Here is a 19,206-nt window from a genome sequence, read left to right as displayed (position 1 = left end):
GTTGGCCGGAATCGAAAAGCTCTAAAACAAGAGGGGTTCAACCTTGGCAACTTCCAAGACTTGTGGACTTCGACTCCCAGAATTCCCCAGCTAACTAAGATCCTTGCTGGTGTTACTTAAGGAGGCATCAGCCCACTGCTCCTTGGTGGAGCAGTGGGCTGATGCCTCCTTAAGTAACACCAGCTGCCTGCAATTAGTGCAGGTTCGAGTCCCACCAGGCTCAAGGTTGACTCAGCCTTCCATCCTTCCCAGGTAGGTAAAATGAGGACCCAGATTGTTGGGGGCAATAAGCTGACTTTGTAATAATGCCGCTTGGGGTGTGTGTGTGTGAAAGCCCTAACAAGCAGGCATATACATAGAATGAAGGCTACTGCTAAGCTTGTAAGCCGCCCTGAGTCTTCGGAGAAGGGCGGGATATAAATGTAATAAAAATAAAAATAAATAAATAAATAAAACACAATTGGGGTCTTAAAGGCCAGATTTTTGTCTGATCCAAGCAAGCAGATTTGATCCAAGTTCTTAACGGGACAATGCTCTCTTTTGAGTGTTTCGCCACACGTCTTTCGCAAGTCCTTCACTCCCCAGGAAGCATGTCACAACCTCTTCCTTAAAAGAGAGTATTTGTAGCTCAGGGTTGCACTGTGGGGTCCTTGGTTGTTTTCTTCCCTTTTTCCCCCGTGTGCTTATTTTTCCAACGTAGAGAGACGCCCGTCTCACAAAACAGGCGATTCCAGTGAAAGAGAGGATCTACAAGGTGGTAAGGAGAACCTCAAGTGATAAAGCCATCGGGCCCTTCCAGAGGCTGGTTAGGTGGCTAAAGCAATCTAGGCTGAAAGAAACTTGAAGATCTAATTTGAACAGAAAAGAGGATGAACGTTGACCGTTTCCTACTGAACAGCATCTTAAGAGACATATCGCCGTGGTTCGCTCTAGCCCAGGGCTGTCCAAACTTGGGAACTTTCAAACTAGCAGACTTCCAGAATGCTGGTTGGGGAATTCTGGGAGTTGAAGTCCGCAAGTCTGACAGTTGCTAAGTTTGGACAGCCCTGGTGCAGGGCGTTAGAAAAACTGGAGCAATGTAGATTTAACACGAATGAGAAAGGTATACGCTCGTGGCTGTTGATCATCAGGATTGAATCTCGCTACGCTGCTGCCTCTTTCCCAGATGGATCAAAGGCAAAAATCAAAATCTACCTGGGGTGAACTTTGGACGATCTTCTGCCCGTTAGCAAGATGTACTTTGGGGGAAAGGATGGCATTATAGCCATGTTCTCCAGAGGTCCAGCATGCATAAAGGTGCTTCCATATATAGCTATATTCTTCTTGGTTTTTTCCCCCACCAGAAAAGGATTTCATCAGATGCATGAAATGAATGGGAATCCTTTGTAGAGAATGGAACTCTTTGGGGGGGGGGGATTTCAATACCTGTGATCAAAACCAGAAAACTGCCTTCCATGCCATTTTTAAAACTCTTCCCTCGCTCTTTGCTGGCTGTCAATTATCTTCCAGCTTCGTGATGGGGGTCCTTTTGAAAATGCCGAGACTTAAAAACAAAAGCTTCCTTTCTTCCAAAAGGTCCTGAACTGTGATCCAGCCAGCTTTTACGAAACGAAAGGGGTTTCCCCCACCAGACTCATGACCCGAGTTGCACAAGTGATGCAAAGTGGATCGGGGCAACTTAACCACGTACAAGGACATCTCGGTCGTGGCAGGTTCAAGAGACGTGGTGGAAGTCTGGTTCATCCTGGCAGATTTAGACAACACCCCCCTGTTGGAATAACCATGATCTCTGTTCCTATACATGAAGCTGGCTAGTACTTTTCTGGCTAGTACTTTTCTGCCATGGAAAGTCTTCAGTGAACCATGTGTAAGGAAGTAAGCCATAAACCCAGAAAACAAAGAAACCTAGGAGAGAGGCCATTTGGCTACAGCCAGATAAGGGCATAATCACAGTCCATTTAAGGCAAATTCTGACGCCTCCTGCAAATGGTTGGTCATTACTGTATTTGAATCTACCTCTAACACCTATGTCCCTTTAGGATAGTTTAGAAGAAGACATGTGTAACCATGATTGGTCTATTTGAATAATAATAAAATGTGATTGGTTGCTTTTGCTATAAATAAACAAGGTCCACTGCTCCTCGGGGTTGAGTTCAGAGTTCAGTGTCCAGTGTGCATCCCAGGAGCAGCCTCTGCCCAGCTTCACCAGCAGCTAATTTCTCAACCCGGCTGCACAAGCAGCAGGTTCCCAGCAAACACAGCATAGTCTCTTCGTTCTTGTTGACAACTTAGGAGCCTGGGTGGGTTTGTGTCTGAAGATGTTAAGGCCTTTTGTTTCCGAGAGAAAAATCCGAGCGTCAGCACCACCTAGTGATTTTACAAAATAAAAGTAGGAAAATGAAATCTGGCTGCTGAATTGACGAATTCAGATCAGGGCTAGAGGAGCAGGTAGTTAGTTGCCTGAAATGTTGGAATGGGGGAAGCCATCACAAAAACAAACGTTTCACTTAGCAGCATAGATTTTGGGGCTCCATTATGGCCATTAAGTCGAGGAGCCTCTGTCCCTCCTGAGGGAAATCAAGCCAGCTAACCCGGTAAAATGAAACCCCTTGCGGAATCGTGGTTTAAGGCTCTCGTCCGAGACCTATAAAATATAAGCGGTGCGGAGCTGTGCGGAGCAGACATCCAGTATAAAGTATTTATTTTATACTCAACAATTAACACAAATTCATCTCTTTTTTTTTTACAGTAAATAAAAACGTAATATTCCCCTTTCATGCATGATCGCCGTATTAATCTAAGCTTTTTTTTTTTTTTTTAGTGTGAAAAAATAAAATGTCCCCTCCTCCATTTTTCTTTTTTGTAATCGTACGGTTAAACTTCTGGTGTCAATGTGTGTTAATGGAGACAAGGATGTAGAGTTACGCGAAGCCCGGTGAGCGGGGTATTTTTTTTTGCTGTTTTTCTTTCTTTGCACATGAAGTGTTAAAATGGATCGACAGATCATCCCATCAAAATAAATAAAAACCAAAAGGTCCAGAGCAGCCCCTTCACCTAAGGACCACTCTCGTTTTTAATATGCGCGTGCCTTCTTCGTCAGCCAAAAGGGAGCGATTCGGAGGCAGGACTGAAGATTGCTGGATGTTCAGATTAATAAAACCATCTTTCTAGGAAAAATAAGAGGGATTTTAGCTGTAAGCTCCTATGTCCTTAGAGTGCCGTTCTCCTTGGATTTTGGAGTTAAATGAGTTTTTTTTAAAAAAAAATAAAAATAAAGGTAACTTTGCCTGAAATCACGCTCAGCCTGTTCCTTGCTGTAATTACTCAAATGTTATCATTTATTTTTATTTTATTTTTCCCTACGATGGACATGAATCGGGCGTAATCCTTGCTTGGGTTTTTCAATTAGTAGCAAATTTTTCTTTGGCTTATCGGAAAATTCATTATTATTATTATTATTATTATAATTTTGGCACCAGGTCTACGGGACGCTTTCTTGAGCAGCTACTGCCTGAATTTTCAGGGACAACTCCACCCCATTTCCCCCCCTCCCCTTGGACAATCAAGTCCTCAATTTGGCGAATTGGCTGAAATAAAACAGTAGCCTTTGGAAAAAAAAATTACGGGTGTGTGTGTGTTATATAAAGCAACCAATGTGTGTTTCCGGTTTTATTTCGTGGGCCTGGGAGGGGAGGATGGAAATACTGCTCAGGAAACCATAGAGGTGGTGCCTTTTTCGGCCCGCTGCCGGCATTAAGAAAAGTCCACGAATGATCGCCACAAAATCAACTTCTCCTGGCTACCCCCAGCCGGCAGCCCATTGGGTTTTTTTTTTTAGATAAATAATATAGACCAAAACATTATGAACATCTCAGCAACCTTCTTCTTTTAAACGTAACAGAGGGGGGGGCGCCCTTCAACCTGTTGAGGAACGACGGCAGGGTTCGTCCCCAATGTCTTTTGGGTTGGGTTGGTTTTGTCGTCGGCGTCGTCAAGAGTTTCGGGTGAGCACGTGGTCGGATTCCGAGGGATTGGGGTGTGTGTGTGTGTGTGTGTGTGTGTGTGTGTGTCTCAGTCCAGCTCAATGGGGCTGCTGTCTGCCTGCTGCTCTTCTTCCGTTTCTTCCTCTTCCCCGGCTACCATGAGGCTGTTTAAAAGATTGCCTAGGATGCAATCAGAGGACAAAGAAGGAATCCAAAAGCGTTAGGGAGGCTCGTTTTAGGATTGTCCCCAAGGTGCTCTCCACCACACCTTTTTTTTTCTTTTCACCTGGTAACTGGACTTGTTTCTTTGAAGAGGTTTCGCTTCTCATCCCAGAAGCTTCTTCAGCTCTGGCTGGATGGTGGGGGAATGGAAGGATTTATACTCCTTGCAGACAGCTGGTCGTTTGCCTCCTTTCAGAGAGCCGCTGAGGCCACTTGGAGGCTTACCTGTGTCTTAGGATCACATCTGCACCACTCAGGTGGCCCTGAGGACACAGGGAAGTCTCCAAGTGGCCTCAGTGGCTCTCTAGGTAAAGGTAAAGCTTCCCCCGCACACGCGTGCTAGTCGTTTCCGACTCTAGGGGCCGGTGCTCATCTCCGTTTCAAAGCCGAAGAGCCAGCGCTTGTCCGAGGACGTCTCCGTGGTCATGTGGCCGGCATGACTAGACGCCAAAGGCGCACGGAACGCTGTTGCCTTTCCACCGGAGTGGTCCCTATTTTTCTACTTGCATTTTTTACGTGCTTTCGAACTGCTAGGTTGGCAGAAGCTGGGACAAGCAACAGGCGCTCACTCTGCTACGCGGCACTCGGGATTCGACCCGCCAAACTGCCGACCTTCTGATCGACAAGCCACCGCTCTCTAAAAGGAGGCAAGTGACCTGCAAGGAGTATAAATCTTTCCATTCCCCGCCAGCCCATTGGAGCTGAAGAAGCTTCTTGGATGAGAAGGGAAAGGTCTTCAAAGAAAAACAAGGAAGCCCAGTTGAAAAAAAGCATCTTTGGGACAAGCAAGAGCTTTGGATGACTGAAAATCTCCACAGTCATTTTAGGACGGGCCCAGGGTGGAAATCCACCCAGAGTTACCTTAAGACGGACAGCCTAAAAATTTTATAAACAAGCAAAACATTTCCACTATATATTTGTGGCCGTTAAGTCGAGGAAGACCCGTACGCTAAGCCGCCTCTTTCACCCACTAGTGGGAGCTGGCTTCCAAAAATAATAACAGATCTGAATGCCAGTAATGTATTATTAACCTTGTACAGGGAGTCCTCGGCTTACGACACCTCATTTAGTGACTGCTCAAACTTACAATGGCACTGGAGAAAAAAAAAAAGGTGACTCGGGACCGTTTTTCACACTTGCGACCCCTGCAGCACCCCCCTGGGGGGTCACGTGATCGGGATGCTTGGCAACTGGTTCGTCCTTATGACGGTCGCAGTGTCCCGGGCTGATGTGATCTCCTTTCGTGACCACCTGCCACGGGGAAGCCAGTTTCGCCGAACACCCCAGCGACTAACAACTGCAGCGATTAACTTAACAAGGGTGGCAAGAAAAGCCGTTAAAACGGGGGAAAAGCTCACTAAAGCGATTTCTGGCTTAGCGACAGAGAGATCTGGGGCTCAGCCTGTGGTCGTAAGTTGAGGAGCACCTGTATGGGGTTCATAACCAGGGAAGGGATTAGAATATAATCCGCGGAAGTTCGGAAATAAAAAGCTGGCCAGCGTGACGAGGCGAGGGGGTCTCCTCTTCAAAGGCTGGGGTGAAGAGCACGGACCTTTCAGCTCCTCTTAAACCAGGGGTCCCCAACCCCCCCGGTTCGTGGACCAGGACTGGGCTGTGGCATGCCAGCAACCGGTCCGCACAAACAAGCAAAGCCCCATCCGCGGGATGCAGGCAGCACACAAAACCACACACTCTTCGGTCCCTGGAAAAACCTCTTGTCCATTTTACCGGTCCCTGGTGCCCAAAAGGCTGGGGACCTCCGCTCTAAACAACCCCGGAACGAGGGGAGACCTGGATCTCTGGGGGAACCTCCTTCCAAAGGGTAGGAAGCTGACCTGGAGGAGGTGCCCTTCAGGGGTCCTGACCGATGACACTGTGTAATCAAAAGGAGCCCAGAGGGGACCAACCATCCAGGAAGAGGTATTTAAACTCACACAAAAGGCTTGCGTTTGGAAAACACCCCTCCCCGTGTCAATAAGAAGCCGTTAGCTAAAAAAAGGATGATGGGTTGTTGTTTTTTCTCCCCCCCCCCCACCCTGGAAACAACAAGGTTCATCCTCTGCATCTTCAACTCACCTAATAATCCTCCATAGGATGACGTTTGCTTTGGGGGGACACCGAAGAAGAGCTGTCCTATCCTGTCTAGGTACTGAAGAAAACAACAGGGGGAAAAGAAGGGTTACTCATCTAAAGCCGGACACAATGCCCGGTCAAATGAAAGCAAAGGTACGTGTCCCTGGATAATGTTGCAGGATTTACTCTTCCGAGCTTCGAGACTCGTGCTGGAGCCCATCCTCGGGGAACTTCTCCTGAGTGGAATACGTGCTTTGGGCTGTTCTGCAAGTCGTGTTTATCGGGTACCTTCCGATTGGCTGATTGGTGTGTTGATGGCTGGCGATCGGCTGTCATTTCCTTGGGCTGCCAAGCCCTGGGCTCCTAAGTATTTGATAGGCTGGTAGTCATTCAACCCTCCTGTCAACTGACAAGGGGCCCGTTTCCCAGGCTTCCATCATTTCCCTGGCTGTTTTTGTGCCTGCTCGTCCAACAATCTTAATAGCTGCAAAATGGAATGTGTCCCCTTGTTCATTGCAACGGGAGTGCAAAGCAGAAATTCCCTGAAGATGGGCTCCAGCATGAATCCAAAAGCTCAGAAGAGTAAATGTCACCCACCCAAATTTGATCTCGCACAATGCTCTGTCTAAGGTATAAAACTATCTATCTGTAATTAATGTTTGCTGGGATGTTGACCACATTTCAGGATCAGTGCTGCTCTGGGATCCCAAGGCACAAGGGTCCTTTGTAAATGCGGGACTGATTTTTAGAGATGGGACTGCTGGGATGGTAATGGCAATCTGGATTCGCTTTTCAAGAGTCCAAAGCAAAGCTGGAGACACACCAAGCTTCACGAGCCTGTCCTAGTCAGATGCTGAAAAGAAAGCAGATTCCCGAGGGATGGTTTCAGAGATATATCCAGGTCACTGTGCAGAAGAGATGTTTTTCAAGCATGTGGCCCAGCCTCTAAATTACTCCCTGGTGGATGAGCTATGTAACACCTTGCCTCCCACCTCTTCAAGAATTTCAAAGAGTTTCTCTCAGGAATACTAATAAGAGATGGGGTCCTTGTTACCCTCTGAGCTTGGCTGTTTTCTGGCAGACATTTCATTACCCAACTAGATAACATCATCAGTGCTAGAAGGGAGTGGGGTTTGTGGAGAGGACGACTGTGGGATCCTTGGTGTTCTCTAAGCGTGGCTGTTTTCTTGCAGATGTTCCATTAGCAATCTAGATAACATCAGTGCTAGAAAAGAGTGGTGTTTGTGCTCTATTTTTTTTATTTAATCCCATTTATATCCCGCCCTTCTCCGAAGACTCAGGGCGGCTTACAATCTAAAGCACAACTCAATGTGCTTAGCAATAGCCTTCATTCTATGTATATGCCTGCTTATTAGGGCTTTTGCCCCACCCCAAGCGGCATTATTACAAAGTCAGCTTATTGTCCCCCAACAATCTGGGTCCTCATTTTACCTACCTCGGAAGGATGGAAGGCTGAGTCAACCTTGAGCCTGGTGGGACTCGAACCTGCACTAATGGCAGGCAGCTGGTATTACTTAAGGAGGCATTAGCCCACTGCTCCACCAAGGCTCTATTTATTTATTTCCCCACTCCCTTCTAGCACCGATGAAGTTACCTAGTAGGGTAAATCAAATCAAATATTCTATCAGTAGTACTAATAGGTTCCCAGAGTTTATTAAGATCTTGTTTTGAAACAAGTCTGCAAGTTAGTTGGTCTATTTTTCAAGCCGGGTCACCATTTTGAGTGCATCTTGCGTCACTAGCTGGGAGTCACACCATCCGATGAAAATATGGGCAGAGAAATAAAGAAGGGGACGTGAACAATAAACAATCCTGCTTGGGATAACTTACTTCGTTATACATGGGGTCCCGTTTCAGCGAAGGCTGATATTGTTCGCACAATACTGTAAACACGGTCAGCTTTCCTCTAAAAGAGAAGAGACAGCCAACACACACACACACCTTTCATGTGAAACTGGAAGGGTTTAGAAAAGGAAGCTCGTGTTTTGACAGCTTCACGAAACGTCTTACCCGTCAACGGCCAGCAGCAGAAACCAGATAAAGTTGAGCAAGGGCTGTACGAAGGGCGGCCCGCTTTCTATGGAAGGATGCTTCTCTGTGTACGTCGTAAAAACCACCAAGGCGCTAGTTTTGTTTTTCAAGCAGAGGAATCTAAAACGGGAAATGACAAACTATGAAGCGTCTATGGAGATTTTTTTTCAACCATCCAGGTCACGGTGGTCTCAAAGGCCCTTTTTTGAAAAGGCAAGTGGAAAGGAGGAGGGGGAGGAGGAGGATTGTGGGGTCTTTGGTGCTCTCTGAGCTTGGTTGTTTTGTACTAAGCATTTCATGACTCAGCTAGGTAATATCATCAGTGCTAGAAGGGAGTGGGGTTTGCAGAGAGGAGGGAGGAGGAGGAGGGTAGGAGGATTGTGGGGTCTTTGGTGCTCTCTGAGCTTGGTTGTTTTGTACTAAGCATTTCATGACTCAGCTAGGTAATATCATCAGTGCTAGAAGGGAGTGGGGTTTGCAGAGAGGAGGGAGGAGGAGGAGGGTAGGAGGATTGTGGGGTCTTTGGTGCTCTCTGAGCTTGGTTGTTTTGTACTAAGCATTTCATGACTCAGCTAGGTAATATCATCAGTGCTAGAAGGGAGTGGGGTTTGCAGAGAGGAGGGAGGAGGAGGAGGGTAGGAGGATTGTGGGGTCTTTGGTGCTCTCTGAGCTTGGTTGTTTTGTACTAAGCATTTCATGACTCAGCTAGGTAATATCATCAGTGCTAGAAGGGAGTGGGGTTTGCAGAGGAGGAGGAGGAGGAGGAGGAGGATTCAACTCCCAGAATTCCGCAGACAGCCATGCTTTAAATGCTAATGCTGAAAGTTCAGTGCTTACTCTGGAATCGGGAGTAAGCAGCTACACCAGGGGTAGGCAACCTTGGCTCTTTTATGACTCAGCTGTGCCGACTCAGGAATTCTGGGAGTTGAAGTCCATGAATCATAAAAGAGCCGAGGTTGCCTACCCCTGAGCTAGACCTATTTCTACCCATGGCTGTACCAGGAAAAGTAGCTTTCAACATCTCTTCACACGATTGCCATCAATTCTTCCCATGGGACAATTATCTCATGGAAGGGGGGGGGGAAATCACCCTAACCCTATTCGGTCACAGCAGATAAAACACAAAAGGCTTTGGCTGAGAAACCCAGCGTGGAAGGGAAGACCTACTGTAACACAGCTTGAGCCACAAACATGTCCACTTCACTGCGATATCCCTTGGCTGAGGAATATTCTACCAACATATTTGCGCAGCCTTCCCCGTCTGTGGAATGCAGGAAGTGATAACGAGATTCGCAATAGTTCTGCTCTAGAAGAAAAGTGACATGAAAAAAAAAAAGGTCAGCTTGGGATGGGTGCTTCTTCAGCCGAACGATCAAAGCCATGCCTAGATAGGTTCACGCCTTCCCGCGCTGTGTGAGGGGTAGCCACTGGGGTTTGTAAATTACGGCTTCTTGGCTCGGCATGATGTTTGGATGCGGGCCACTCCTTTGGTTTATGGGACAAACCAAAGTCAAATTACAGCTGAGGTCACTACTTTGGTGAGCCATTTTACTTTGGAAAAATGCGGCAGGAAGTCTGAATGAGGTTAATATAGGTAAGTATATGCCAAGGGTAGGCAACCTTGGCTCTTTTATGACTCGAGGACTCCAACTCCCAGAATTCCTGAGCCAGCCATGCTGAGGGAAAAGGGAGAGGTTTCCAAGCTGAGCCGTGCTGGCTCAGGAATTCTGGGAGTTGAAGTCCTGAGTCATAAAAGAGCCGAGGTTGCCTACCCCTGGTATATGCCATAGAAAATGTAACTTTATATTTCAATGTTGGGATTCCTGTAATTATAGAGGATGCTTCTTTTGACTTAGGGCTAGCAAAGATGGTTGAAGGTCTCTTCCAATCTTCTTCTAAAGTAGTATTTTGCAGCAATGTTAAGATGCATGCACCTCAACACCCCAAACTCCCCAGCCAGCATAAGCTCAGAAGGAATTTTTTAAAGATGTATGGACCTCAGCTCCTCAAAACTGATCTCAGAAGCAGCCTCATGAGGGCATAGTAGATGTTTCCTTACCAAAGACCCATTGAGGTGCGCAACTCTTAAGGGTATAACCAGGCACCATGGAAGAACAGGCAGCCCAGCTCAGGATTCCCACCTTTCCATAACGTGATAGCCAACAACTGGTGTAGTTTCGGATGTCCCAGCTTCCCCGATCCACCGCTGGACCACTTCAGTGCTCTGGACACAAAGGCTACTCTTTCGGGTGAGTTTTGATCCATCAGACTGAACAATTTTGCCAGGTTTTCTAGAGGCAAATCCAAGAAGCAATGCTTAAGACAACTAGGCCTTTAAAAAAAAAGACAAAAGCTTTAAATATGGAACAGCCCTTCCGCCCCCCAATTCTCACAGATGCTTGGCTGAAGGTTCTTGAATTATTATTATTTTTTTTAAAAGACAGAGACACTGAACGGATCCCTCCGCTGCAAAATCGGGAGCCATCCCCTTTCCTAACGAGGGATGGAAGGAAAAGATTCTTCATGCAAAGACTTCACCTGGACATTCTGAAGCTCCGGGCGAGACACCTCCCTTAATTTAGAAGATGTTAAAACAGGTCTAATCTTCCGCAGACAATTTCAAAACACAGGCCAACCACAAGTCAAATGGAACTGGAAGGTAGGATGGTGTTTTTTTTTAAACATATCACAAGTCTCCGGCATGGAACAAGAAAGGAGATAAGCCCTCACCTAGTAGTTCATCCGTCACTTTTGCATCTGATTTCTCCAAGGACTCCAGAACAAGCATGGAGAGATCGGCGGCGCTGTTTTGCTAAGAACAAAACAGAAAAGAAACCAAGCTGAAGCATTCGAACGAATTCGTAGGTATCCGGGGGGGGGGGGGGGGGGAGGGGGGAAGGAAATGAAAGCTGGGAGGAAATAATTTTCTAGTTTGTCAATTAAATATCGCTTGCATCAGAGCGCAGGGCCGCAAGACAGGATACACAGGCCACTTAAAAGATGGCAGAAAGTAGGTAACATCATCAGTGCTAGAAGGGAGTGGGGTTTGTGGAGGAGGAGAATATAGACAGACAGCAAACCCCACTCTTTACTAGCACTGATGATATTACCTAGCTGGGTAATGAAATGTCTGCAAAAATAAACTACCAAGCTCAGAGAGCACCAAGGACCCCACAGTCGTTCTCCTCCTCCTCCTCCTCCTCACCCCAAACCCCACTCCCTTCTAGCATTGATGATGTCACCTACTTGGGTAATAAAACGTCTGCAAGAAAAAAGCTAGAGGGCAGCAAAGACAAATATTCTCCTTTACTGGTCAGTGCATTATCTTAAAATAATTCTGGAATAGGGCCGTAAGGCTGCCTGTTTTCAAATTTCAAAGGGCTCCTGGGAGAGGTGGTATATCCTGGAAATATATTATCTTGCACCCCGCCTGCAAACTGGAGATGAGGCTCTCCTTCACACCCCAACGTCTCCATGTTGATTATTTGTACAACCATCTTCACACCCTGTTAAGTCGGTCTTACCTGATTATGGCTGAAGAAGAGCACGGCACCTGAATACATAAGCTCTCTGGCTTCCGTGTGTTTGCCCTGTGACATGTACCTGTAAATAAAAAACAACTTTTTAAAAATGATAATAATTATAATAATAATACAACAATAGGAAGAATGAAAGGTAACCGGAATACAGCACGAAGGGACAAGCTTTGAGAGGCTTGGGAACTTCGTACAGAATCCATTTCAGAAATCAGAGCTTTGCGGAAGAGACTTTTGTACAGGATCTGTGGGATCAGCATGAGGTTGCATATTTACTTCTTAATAGCACCAGCACTTAGACTTACATACCACTTCACACTGCTTTACAGCCCTCTCTAAGCGGCTTACAGTGTCGGCCTGTTGCGCCCGAACAATCTGGGTCCTCGTTTTACCGGCCTCGGAAGGATGGAAGGCTGAGTCTGTGCTGGAATATATGGATTTGAGTTCCCTTTTTTTTTTTTTTTGAAAACAAAAAAGACCCAGAGAATCCATTTTCACAACCAAGGCAGCTGGAGAGACACCTTGGTGCTATCGCCATGGCTGTTCTTCATATGCTCAGAGGAAAGACGTGACACCTGTCCATCAACTAGAAGATGAAGAACTAACCCTCAAATCACTAGAGCAGGGATTTCTCAACCTCAGCTGCTTTTAAGATGGACGGACGTCAACTCCCAGAATCCCCCTGCTAGCAATATTCATTACGCAAAATGAATGGCAATCATTACAAACCTCCCACCAAACGGAAACCTAGCCGTTTGGTAGAATCTCTATGCTTTTCTCCCTGCAAGGATGAGCAACCTCAGCTGCAGCTGTCTAGATCAGCCTGGGAGGGAAGGAAAGGAGGTCCCAATTTTTGGGGGGAAGGCCATCGAGGAGGAATAGGTATCCTGGCTTTTAGGTAAAGGTTCCCCCGCACATGTGTGCTAGTCGTTTCCGACTCTAGGGGCCGGTGCTCATCTTCGTTTCAAAGCCGAAGAGCCAATGCTTGTCCGAGGACGTCTCCGTGGTCATGTGGCCGGCATGACTAGACGCCAAAGGCGCATGGAACGCTGTTACCTTTCCACCGTAGTGGTCCCTATTTTTCTACTTGCATTTTTACGTGCTTTCGAACTGCTAGGTTGGCAGCAGCTGGGACAAGTCACAGGCGCTCACTCTGTTATGTGGCACTCGGGATTCGACCCGCCAAACTGCCGACCTTCTGATCGACGAGCTCAGCGTCCTAACCCACTGAGCCACCGCGTCCCTATCCTGGCTTTTAGGGATCTCCAATTCAGGATCAGGTTTTTTTTGTCAAACTGCCTGCTTCCTGCCCTTGGGAAAGAAAGTCAGCCCAGCCCATCACTCTTTCAGTTTTTCAACTTTGCCAAGCTGCTCAGCGTGGCTACGATACTTCAACAGTGAACATGACACGTGTCATGATGCCTCTGTACTCTCTGCCCGCCCTTCGGAAATACCAGGGCAGGGCGATGCGTAGCAGCACGTAACAGATGCTGAAGTCGACAGCGCGGCAAGCCAAGCCAGACGACAACTCCGATGGGTTTTTACGTGCTAAGCCAGAAAACTGGCAAGAGGAAGTGGGAGAAGCTAGCTTCAAAGTGTATTTATGTTCTTCGTTCCGTGGCACATGGCTCCAACGAAGCTCTGGCGGTGTGGGTCGTACGCTCACGTGACTATACTAAGGTTAGGGAGAGATACCAAGTGGTCAAAAACAGGAGGACCAGAGATTTTTGCAGCCTGTGATGTGTGTTTGTGCAACTGCTGCTTGGACACACCCTGAGACAAATTAAGTGAAGCGTCTGTTTCGCCACAGAATATGACGCATTTGTTCTGTGCGCTGCACGCGCGCTTAGCCTCCCTAGAGCGATGCACCTTTTACACAACGGATTATGATCCATGTAGTTTTTTAGCTCTAGAATAGTAATACCTCAAAAGCTTTTACAGACCTGGGATTGAAACCACACTTCTAGAGGACTGTGTTATTTCTCGTTTGACAGTGCCCGGGTAGTCCTTGACTTACGACCACAACTGAAGCCAAAATTTATGCTGCTAAGCGAGACAGTGAATTTTGCCCCATTGTGTGACCTTTCTTGCCACGGTTGTTAAGTGAATCAGTGCCACTGTTAGCAGTGAACCTGGCTTCCCCACTGACTTTGCTTGTCAGGAGGTCGCGAAAGGGGATCACGTGATCCCGGGACACTGCAACCGTCTTAAGTATGAGTCGGTTGCCAAGCCTCCGAATGCTGATCACATGATCATGGGGATACAGCAATGGTTGTAATGGCCCAAAGTCACTTTCTTCATCGCCGTTGTAACTTTAAATGGTCACTAAATGAATAGTTATGGCGAGGACCACCTGTATTACTTAAGCTTTTTAACAGTCTATTTCCAGACCTCTAGAATAAGGGAGAAATCTAGAAAAGCGATCTTCCAAGGAATAGGATTTAGAATCCCACCTGCAAAACTTAGCAAGAGCAGCACTGCAGCTCCATAACAAAAGCAGAGAAAAATCTAATTATGTCCATTGTACTACTAACAAGAAGCAAACCTGACAGAGCCAGTTTTAATCCTTATACATTTTGCTTCCCAACAGATTCCTTTTGCTCATTCTCAGTCCAACAAAGAATCAGGGAGCTATGTGTTAACAGGCAACGTGTCGGGGCCACAAAAACTAAGCAGGGAAGATTATTGAAAGATGATGAGATTACTGCCACTATTTCAGTCATCCCCGCTATGATCTCCAAAATAGAGACGGCTGTAATTTTCAGGGGTGAAAAATTCGCTTTTGCTACTTTCTTAATTCCAGCCTTCCTGTCTTCCTTACGCACCAATGCCTCAACTTTAAGAGCTGTGTGTGGAACAAAATTGTTTGAACCACCTCCCGAGACACCAAACTCAGCCAGGAAATGGCGTTTTGCCTCTCCCAATTAGTTGCAAAGTACAGAATTTCACAAAAGCATTTGTCATGTTCCATTTTTAAGGTCGCTCAACTCCCCTACCTTGGCACAGAACGTGTGTGCAGCGCATACCATTACAACTCAGGTCATAGTTTAATTATAATCTTGACTGTTAAGCATTTAAACAGTGAATAATTCATTGCTGCTCTGGGATACTGAGACAGATAAGGACAGCCAAGCTGATTTATTTATCTTTTTTTGTCTCAAAGCAGGAGCAAAATGATAGGTGCTTCCTGTTTTCCCGGAGCACTGTTTTATGGAAGCTACCTAGCATTAAGGGGGGGAGGGGGAGAAAAAGATGCAGAATAGTTGTCTCCAAGCTAGGCTGGAAATACATGTCCCAGAACTTCCAATTAACGAAGATGGTGACCTTAGATTTGCAACATTATCAAGAAGGGGATGGCGGCTGAAAAGTAATTTTGAACTATAGTTCCTGAATTTATGGCTGTAATCCCCAAGAACACTAGACTCCTAGATCTTGCTTAGAAGAACACACAAATGCTACAGCCATGTATCCAGAGATAAGAAAACTGACTTCTGCTAATGTCCTTTAGCACATCATAGACACAAGAAAGGCCAGCGCTGTCCCAGTTCAAAAACGTGTCAGGCTGGCCACAATGAGGCCTACTAATTATTTTACTGCCAGCACGGATTCAAAATAATTTCAGAAGTTCCAACAAAAGAGAAACTGGCATCTTGACAAGAGGACCTGGAAAAGGCAACTTTCCCACCCACCAATATTCAAGAATGATCTTGGTCTCTTTTTTTCCTTTGGACCATTAAAAAACCTGCCTTTTCAGTCAGACCACGGGGGAAATAACTATACCCCTCTGGTCTCTGGTAAAATAAAATAAAAAAAAACCAACCCCCCCCCCCAACATTTCAGCTTCTGCTTTGGAAAATTTACTTCCAGAAACCACTGACCCATCTCCAGAATAGTATGATTTGGAGGCGAGATATTCTGGCAGTTTTGACCTATCCAGACTATATTTTCACAAAATTAACTGTCAAACTTTTTGGCCCCCTGCTGCTGATTCCTAACAAATTTTCTTCTATTTGGTGTGATGGGTACAACGGGTTTTGGATCCTTGATCCATTTTCCAGCTTGCCGCCGACCCATCAATTTAGAATCTCAAAATGTCCCTTCTTCCGCAACTCCACATCACTCCATAATGAATGCAAAATGTGTCCAATCTTTAAATTATACGTGGTTTTAATCTTATGTGAATGACAAACAATAAAGAGCAGAACTTTCTGGAGAGTTATCTTCCAGATTCATCAAAAATCCAACCATAAGCATTTTTATGACCTCTCTTGAGCTAATCTGTATAATTGATGGTTGTGAAGACTTTCGGTAGCACAAACCTTGTTCTAATTAGGTGCCTCATTTTGTTGTTTACTGTGGTTGCATATCGTATGTCGACAGCTGTCCCAAGAGGAGGACAGTTCAGCATCTCACCTGAACAGTTTGGAAAGATGCTAAATCTATCCGAGAGATAGCAACGCTACGATCCCAATTTAGAATTAAACAAGGCTGCTTTTGAAAGGGACTTACCTCCAAATAAAGACTAACAGATTTATTGTGGCATGAATTTTGAGAAGCTGGAGTCCACTTTGTCAGATGCCTCTGATGAAGTGAGATCCAACCTACAAAAAGCCTACAGAACAATAGATTTCTTAGCCTTTTAAATCACTTGCATCTTTCCCTTTTCAGGTATCACCAAGACAGCCGCTCTCAACTTAGCACTCTCCAAATATTTGCACAATTGTAGGAATAGTCAGCCAATAATACCACAGGCTGGAAATCTGGAATACTGTAATTTTAACACCACGAACGCAACCAGTTTCGAGGGGGTTGCATTACACTGCAGCTATCACTGGGCTGAAAAAGATATAAACTTAGCAAAATAAATCTTGCTTGATCACATCAAATTTTTTTTTGGTCTAAAGTGAACAGCAGCTAAATAGGATTTTCATTCGATTTCCCCAAAATCTATTTCTTAGGGGCCCACTTTCTGAAAAAAAGAAGTGAATGTTTTTCAAAACCTGCTTAAATTGGCATCAGATACTGTATTATTTTTTGGAATGTTCATCACATCTAGGGTGAAACAATGTTACTATTTTGACAGACTCTTTATCTAATACCATCCACAACCATATGGTGACTTAAAAGATAGCACTGCAGCATAGGAAATTTCTAGAACAAGCAGGCAAGCCAATCTCTCAAAAAAAGAAAGGAACACCTCAAAAGTTGCAGTTGGGAGCATTACAAATCTTATTTTCTACGTGCTGAAGCTCTGCACACACACACACACACACACACACACACACATATATACACATACATACATACACATACACACACACACACATATGTATATATAAAATTATAAACTGAGGGTGATCATTCAACAAAGCAGGTTGTAGTGCACACAATGTTATAAAATTTGGCAATTTTTAAGATGCTATCAAATCCACCCTGTGTATACACTCACAGAAACGTCACAAACAAACCTCTTAAATTATCTTTTGGCCCTACCTTTGCGAATGAAGGAAGATATACATTTTTATTGCAGCTGATTTAATCGCAGCAAGGGAGTGGGTGGATGGGGGCTATTTTCAGGATTACTGCTCTTTTAACATGGAGGGCTGTTTAAACATGCAGTTTAACAGTTCCTGACAAGCCTATTTCTGTACATTCCAGATTAGCATAACCCCTTTCAATCCTCACTATCTCTGATCTGGCTAGGCAACGGCTACTCAAAAGGGTTTTTTTTGTGTTCAGGTCTTGAGCATCATCTGCCCCAGACGAATCTTTGAAGTGGTAACCTAGAGCCTTGGTGGAGCAGTGGGCTAATGCCTCCTTAAGTAACACCAGCTGCCTGCAATTAGTGCAGGTTCGAGTCCCACCAGGCTCAAGGTTGACTCAGCCTTCCATCCTCCCGAGGTAGGTAAAATGAGGACCCAGATTGTTGGGGGCAATTAAGCTGACTTTGTAATAATGCCGCTTGGGGTGTGTGTGTGAAAGCCCTAACAAGCAGGCATATACATAGAATGAAGGCTACTGCTAAGCTTGTAAGCCGCCCTGAGTCTTCGGAGAAGGGCGGGATATAAATGGAATAAAAATAAAAATAAAATAAATAAAATAAAACAAGAGGGAGCGGACTAGATTGCCCAGAGTTGCTTTGGACAGTGAGATGGGTGACCTACGAATAGATAAAATAACAAAATTAATCTGATGAGCAGGGGAATGAATGCTTCAACCACAGCTGTATTGGAGGTCTAGAATATAGCACAACTAACTGGTCAGGTTTACCCAAGGGAAGAACTGACTCATCATAGTTCACCCAAAGCGAACAGCTGGATTCCTCCTTGGGTTCAAACCGCCCCCCCACCTCCACCCCACAACCAGGCTAAAAATTTAATAATAATAAAATAATAATAATAATTAATAATAATAATAAAATAATAATAATAATAATAATAATAATAATAATAATAATAATAATAATAATAATAATAATAATAATAATAATAATAATAATAATATACAGTCCTGTACTGGCGTGGCCTCTCTGCATGAGATCTAGAACGGATTGTCTCATCTCATGGCAAGCCTCTGCACCCCAAAAACATCACACACCCCTCTTTGTAGAAAAGGAAAGTCCCCCCCAAAAAAAAACCTTCCCCCAAAGCATGTGCAGTTGGGTTTGCACTAGGGAGCATGTCAGTTTGTAGAACAAGCTTCCACGTTTGAGCCCAGATGTTCCTTTAGGGCACTTGAGCTTCTTTATGATGGGTGGACTTCAAGTCCCAGAATCCCCTTGGGAGTTGAAGTCCACCCACCGCGCTGCGCCAACAACGTTTCCCCCCCACCCCCCATTCCTACGCGCGGGGGTCCCTATTGCCCCTCCCTACCCGCTATGAAGCATAGCCAAGCGCGGCCCTGGGAGGGGAGAATGGGCTGGGGAGTCCTTCCTCCTCCCCCGCCCCCCCACCTTGCTTTGGCCAGCACCGGCGTGCCCGCTCCCCCGCCTCGACCAATGGGGCTTCGAGGGCCCGGGAAGGACAAGCGACGCAGCCAATGGCGTGCGGCCGGCGCTCGGCTGCGCCAATAGAAGCGCCTGGAAGGAGGAGGAGGAGGGCCGCCCTCCCTACGCACCTGAAGAACAGAGTCCGGTACATCTGGTGCGCCTCGTAGTAGTCTCCCTTCTCCACGCTGGCGCGGAGTTTCCCCTCGACGCGCTGGACGCCTCCCCGGTTGCGGCCGCTGCCGCCGCCGCCCTTCAGGGCCTCCTGCTCCGCCGCCATGACTGCGGGGCGGGGAGAAACGCCGAGGCGACCCTGGCCGGAGCTACCTCACGCGACGTAACGCACGCACGCACG

The 19,206-nt window shown here is 46.0% G+C and overlaps 1 protein-coding gene across 2 annotated transcripts; it reads right to left on the bottom strand.

The window, feature by feature from the left end:
• Positions 1 to 2,677: 2,677 nt before the first annotated feature.
• On the bottom strand, positions 2,678 to 19,206 carry GET4 (guided entry of tail-anchored proteins factor 4). Of its 2 annotated transcripts, none has more exons than XM_083373096.1 (9): positions 18,983 to 19,206; positions 11,855 to 11,933; positions 11,061 to 11,142; positions 10,472 to 10,621; positions 9,498 to 9,636; positions 8,310 to 8,450; positions 8,130 to 8,205; positions 6,282 to 6,354; positions 2,678 to 4,163 (listed from the first exon to the last, which is right to left on the bottom strand). In XM_083373096.1, the coding sequence occupies exons 1-9, from the start codon at positions 19,129 to 19,131 to the stop codon at positions 4,072 to 4,074; spliced, it is 981 nt and encodes a 326-aa protein (XP_083229222.1). In that variant the 5' UTR covers positions 19,132 to 19,206; the 3' UTR covers positions 2,678 to 4,071. The 2 variants fall into 2 exon arrangements, 1 of the variants encoding a protein (XP_083229222.1); XR_014493714.1 differs by having other exon boundaries at positions 4,071 to 4,163; positions 6,282 to 7,131.

Source organism: Vipera ursinii (assembly GCF_947247035.1).
Source record: "Vipera ursinii genome assembly, chromosome: 13".
NCBI lineage: Eukaryota > Metazoa > Chordata > Lepidosauria > Squamata > Viperidae > Vipera > Vipera ursinii.
The sequence above is the reverse complement of the archived record's forward strand: the minus strand, read 5'-3'. Positions and strand labels throughout refer to the sequence as shown.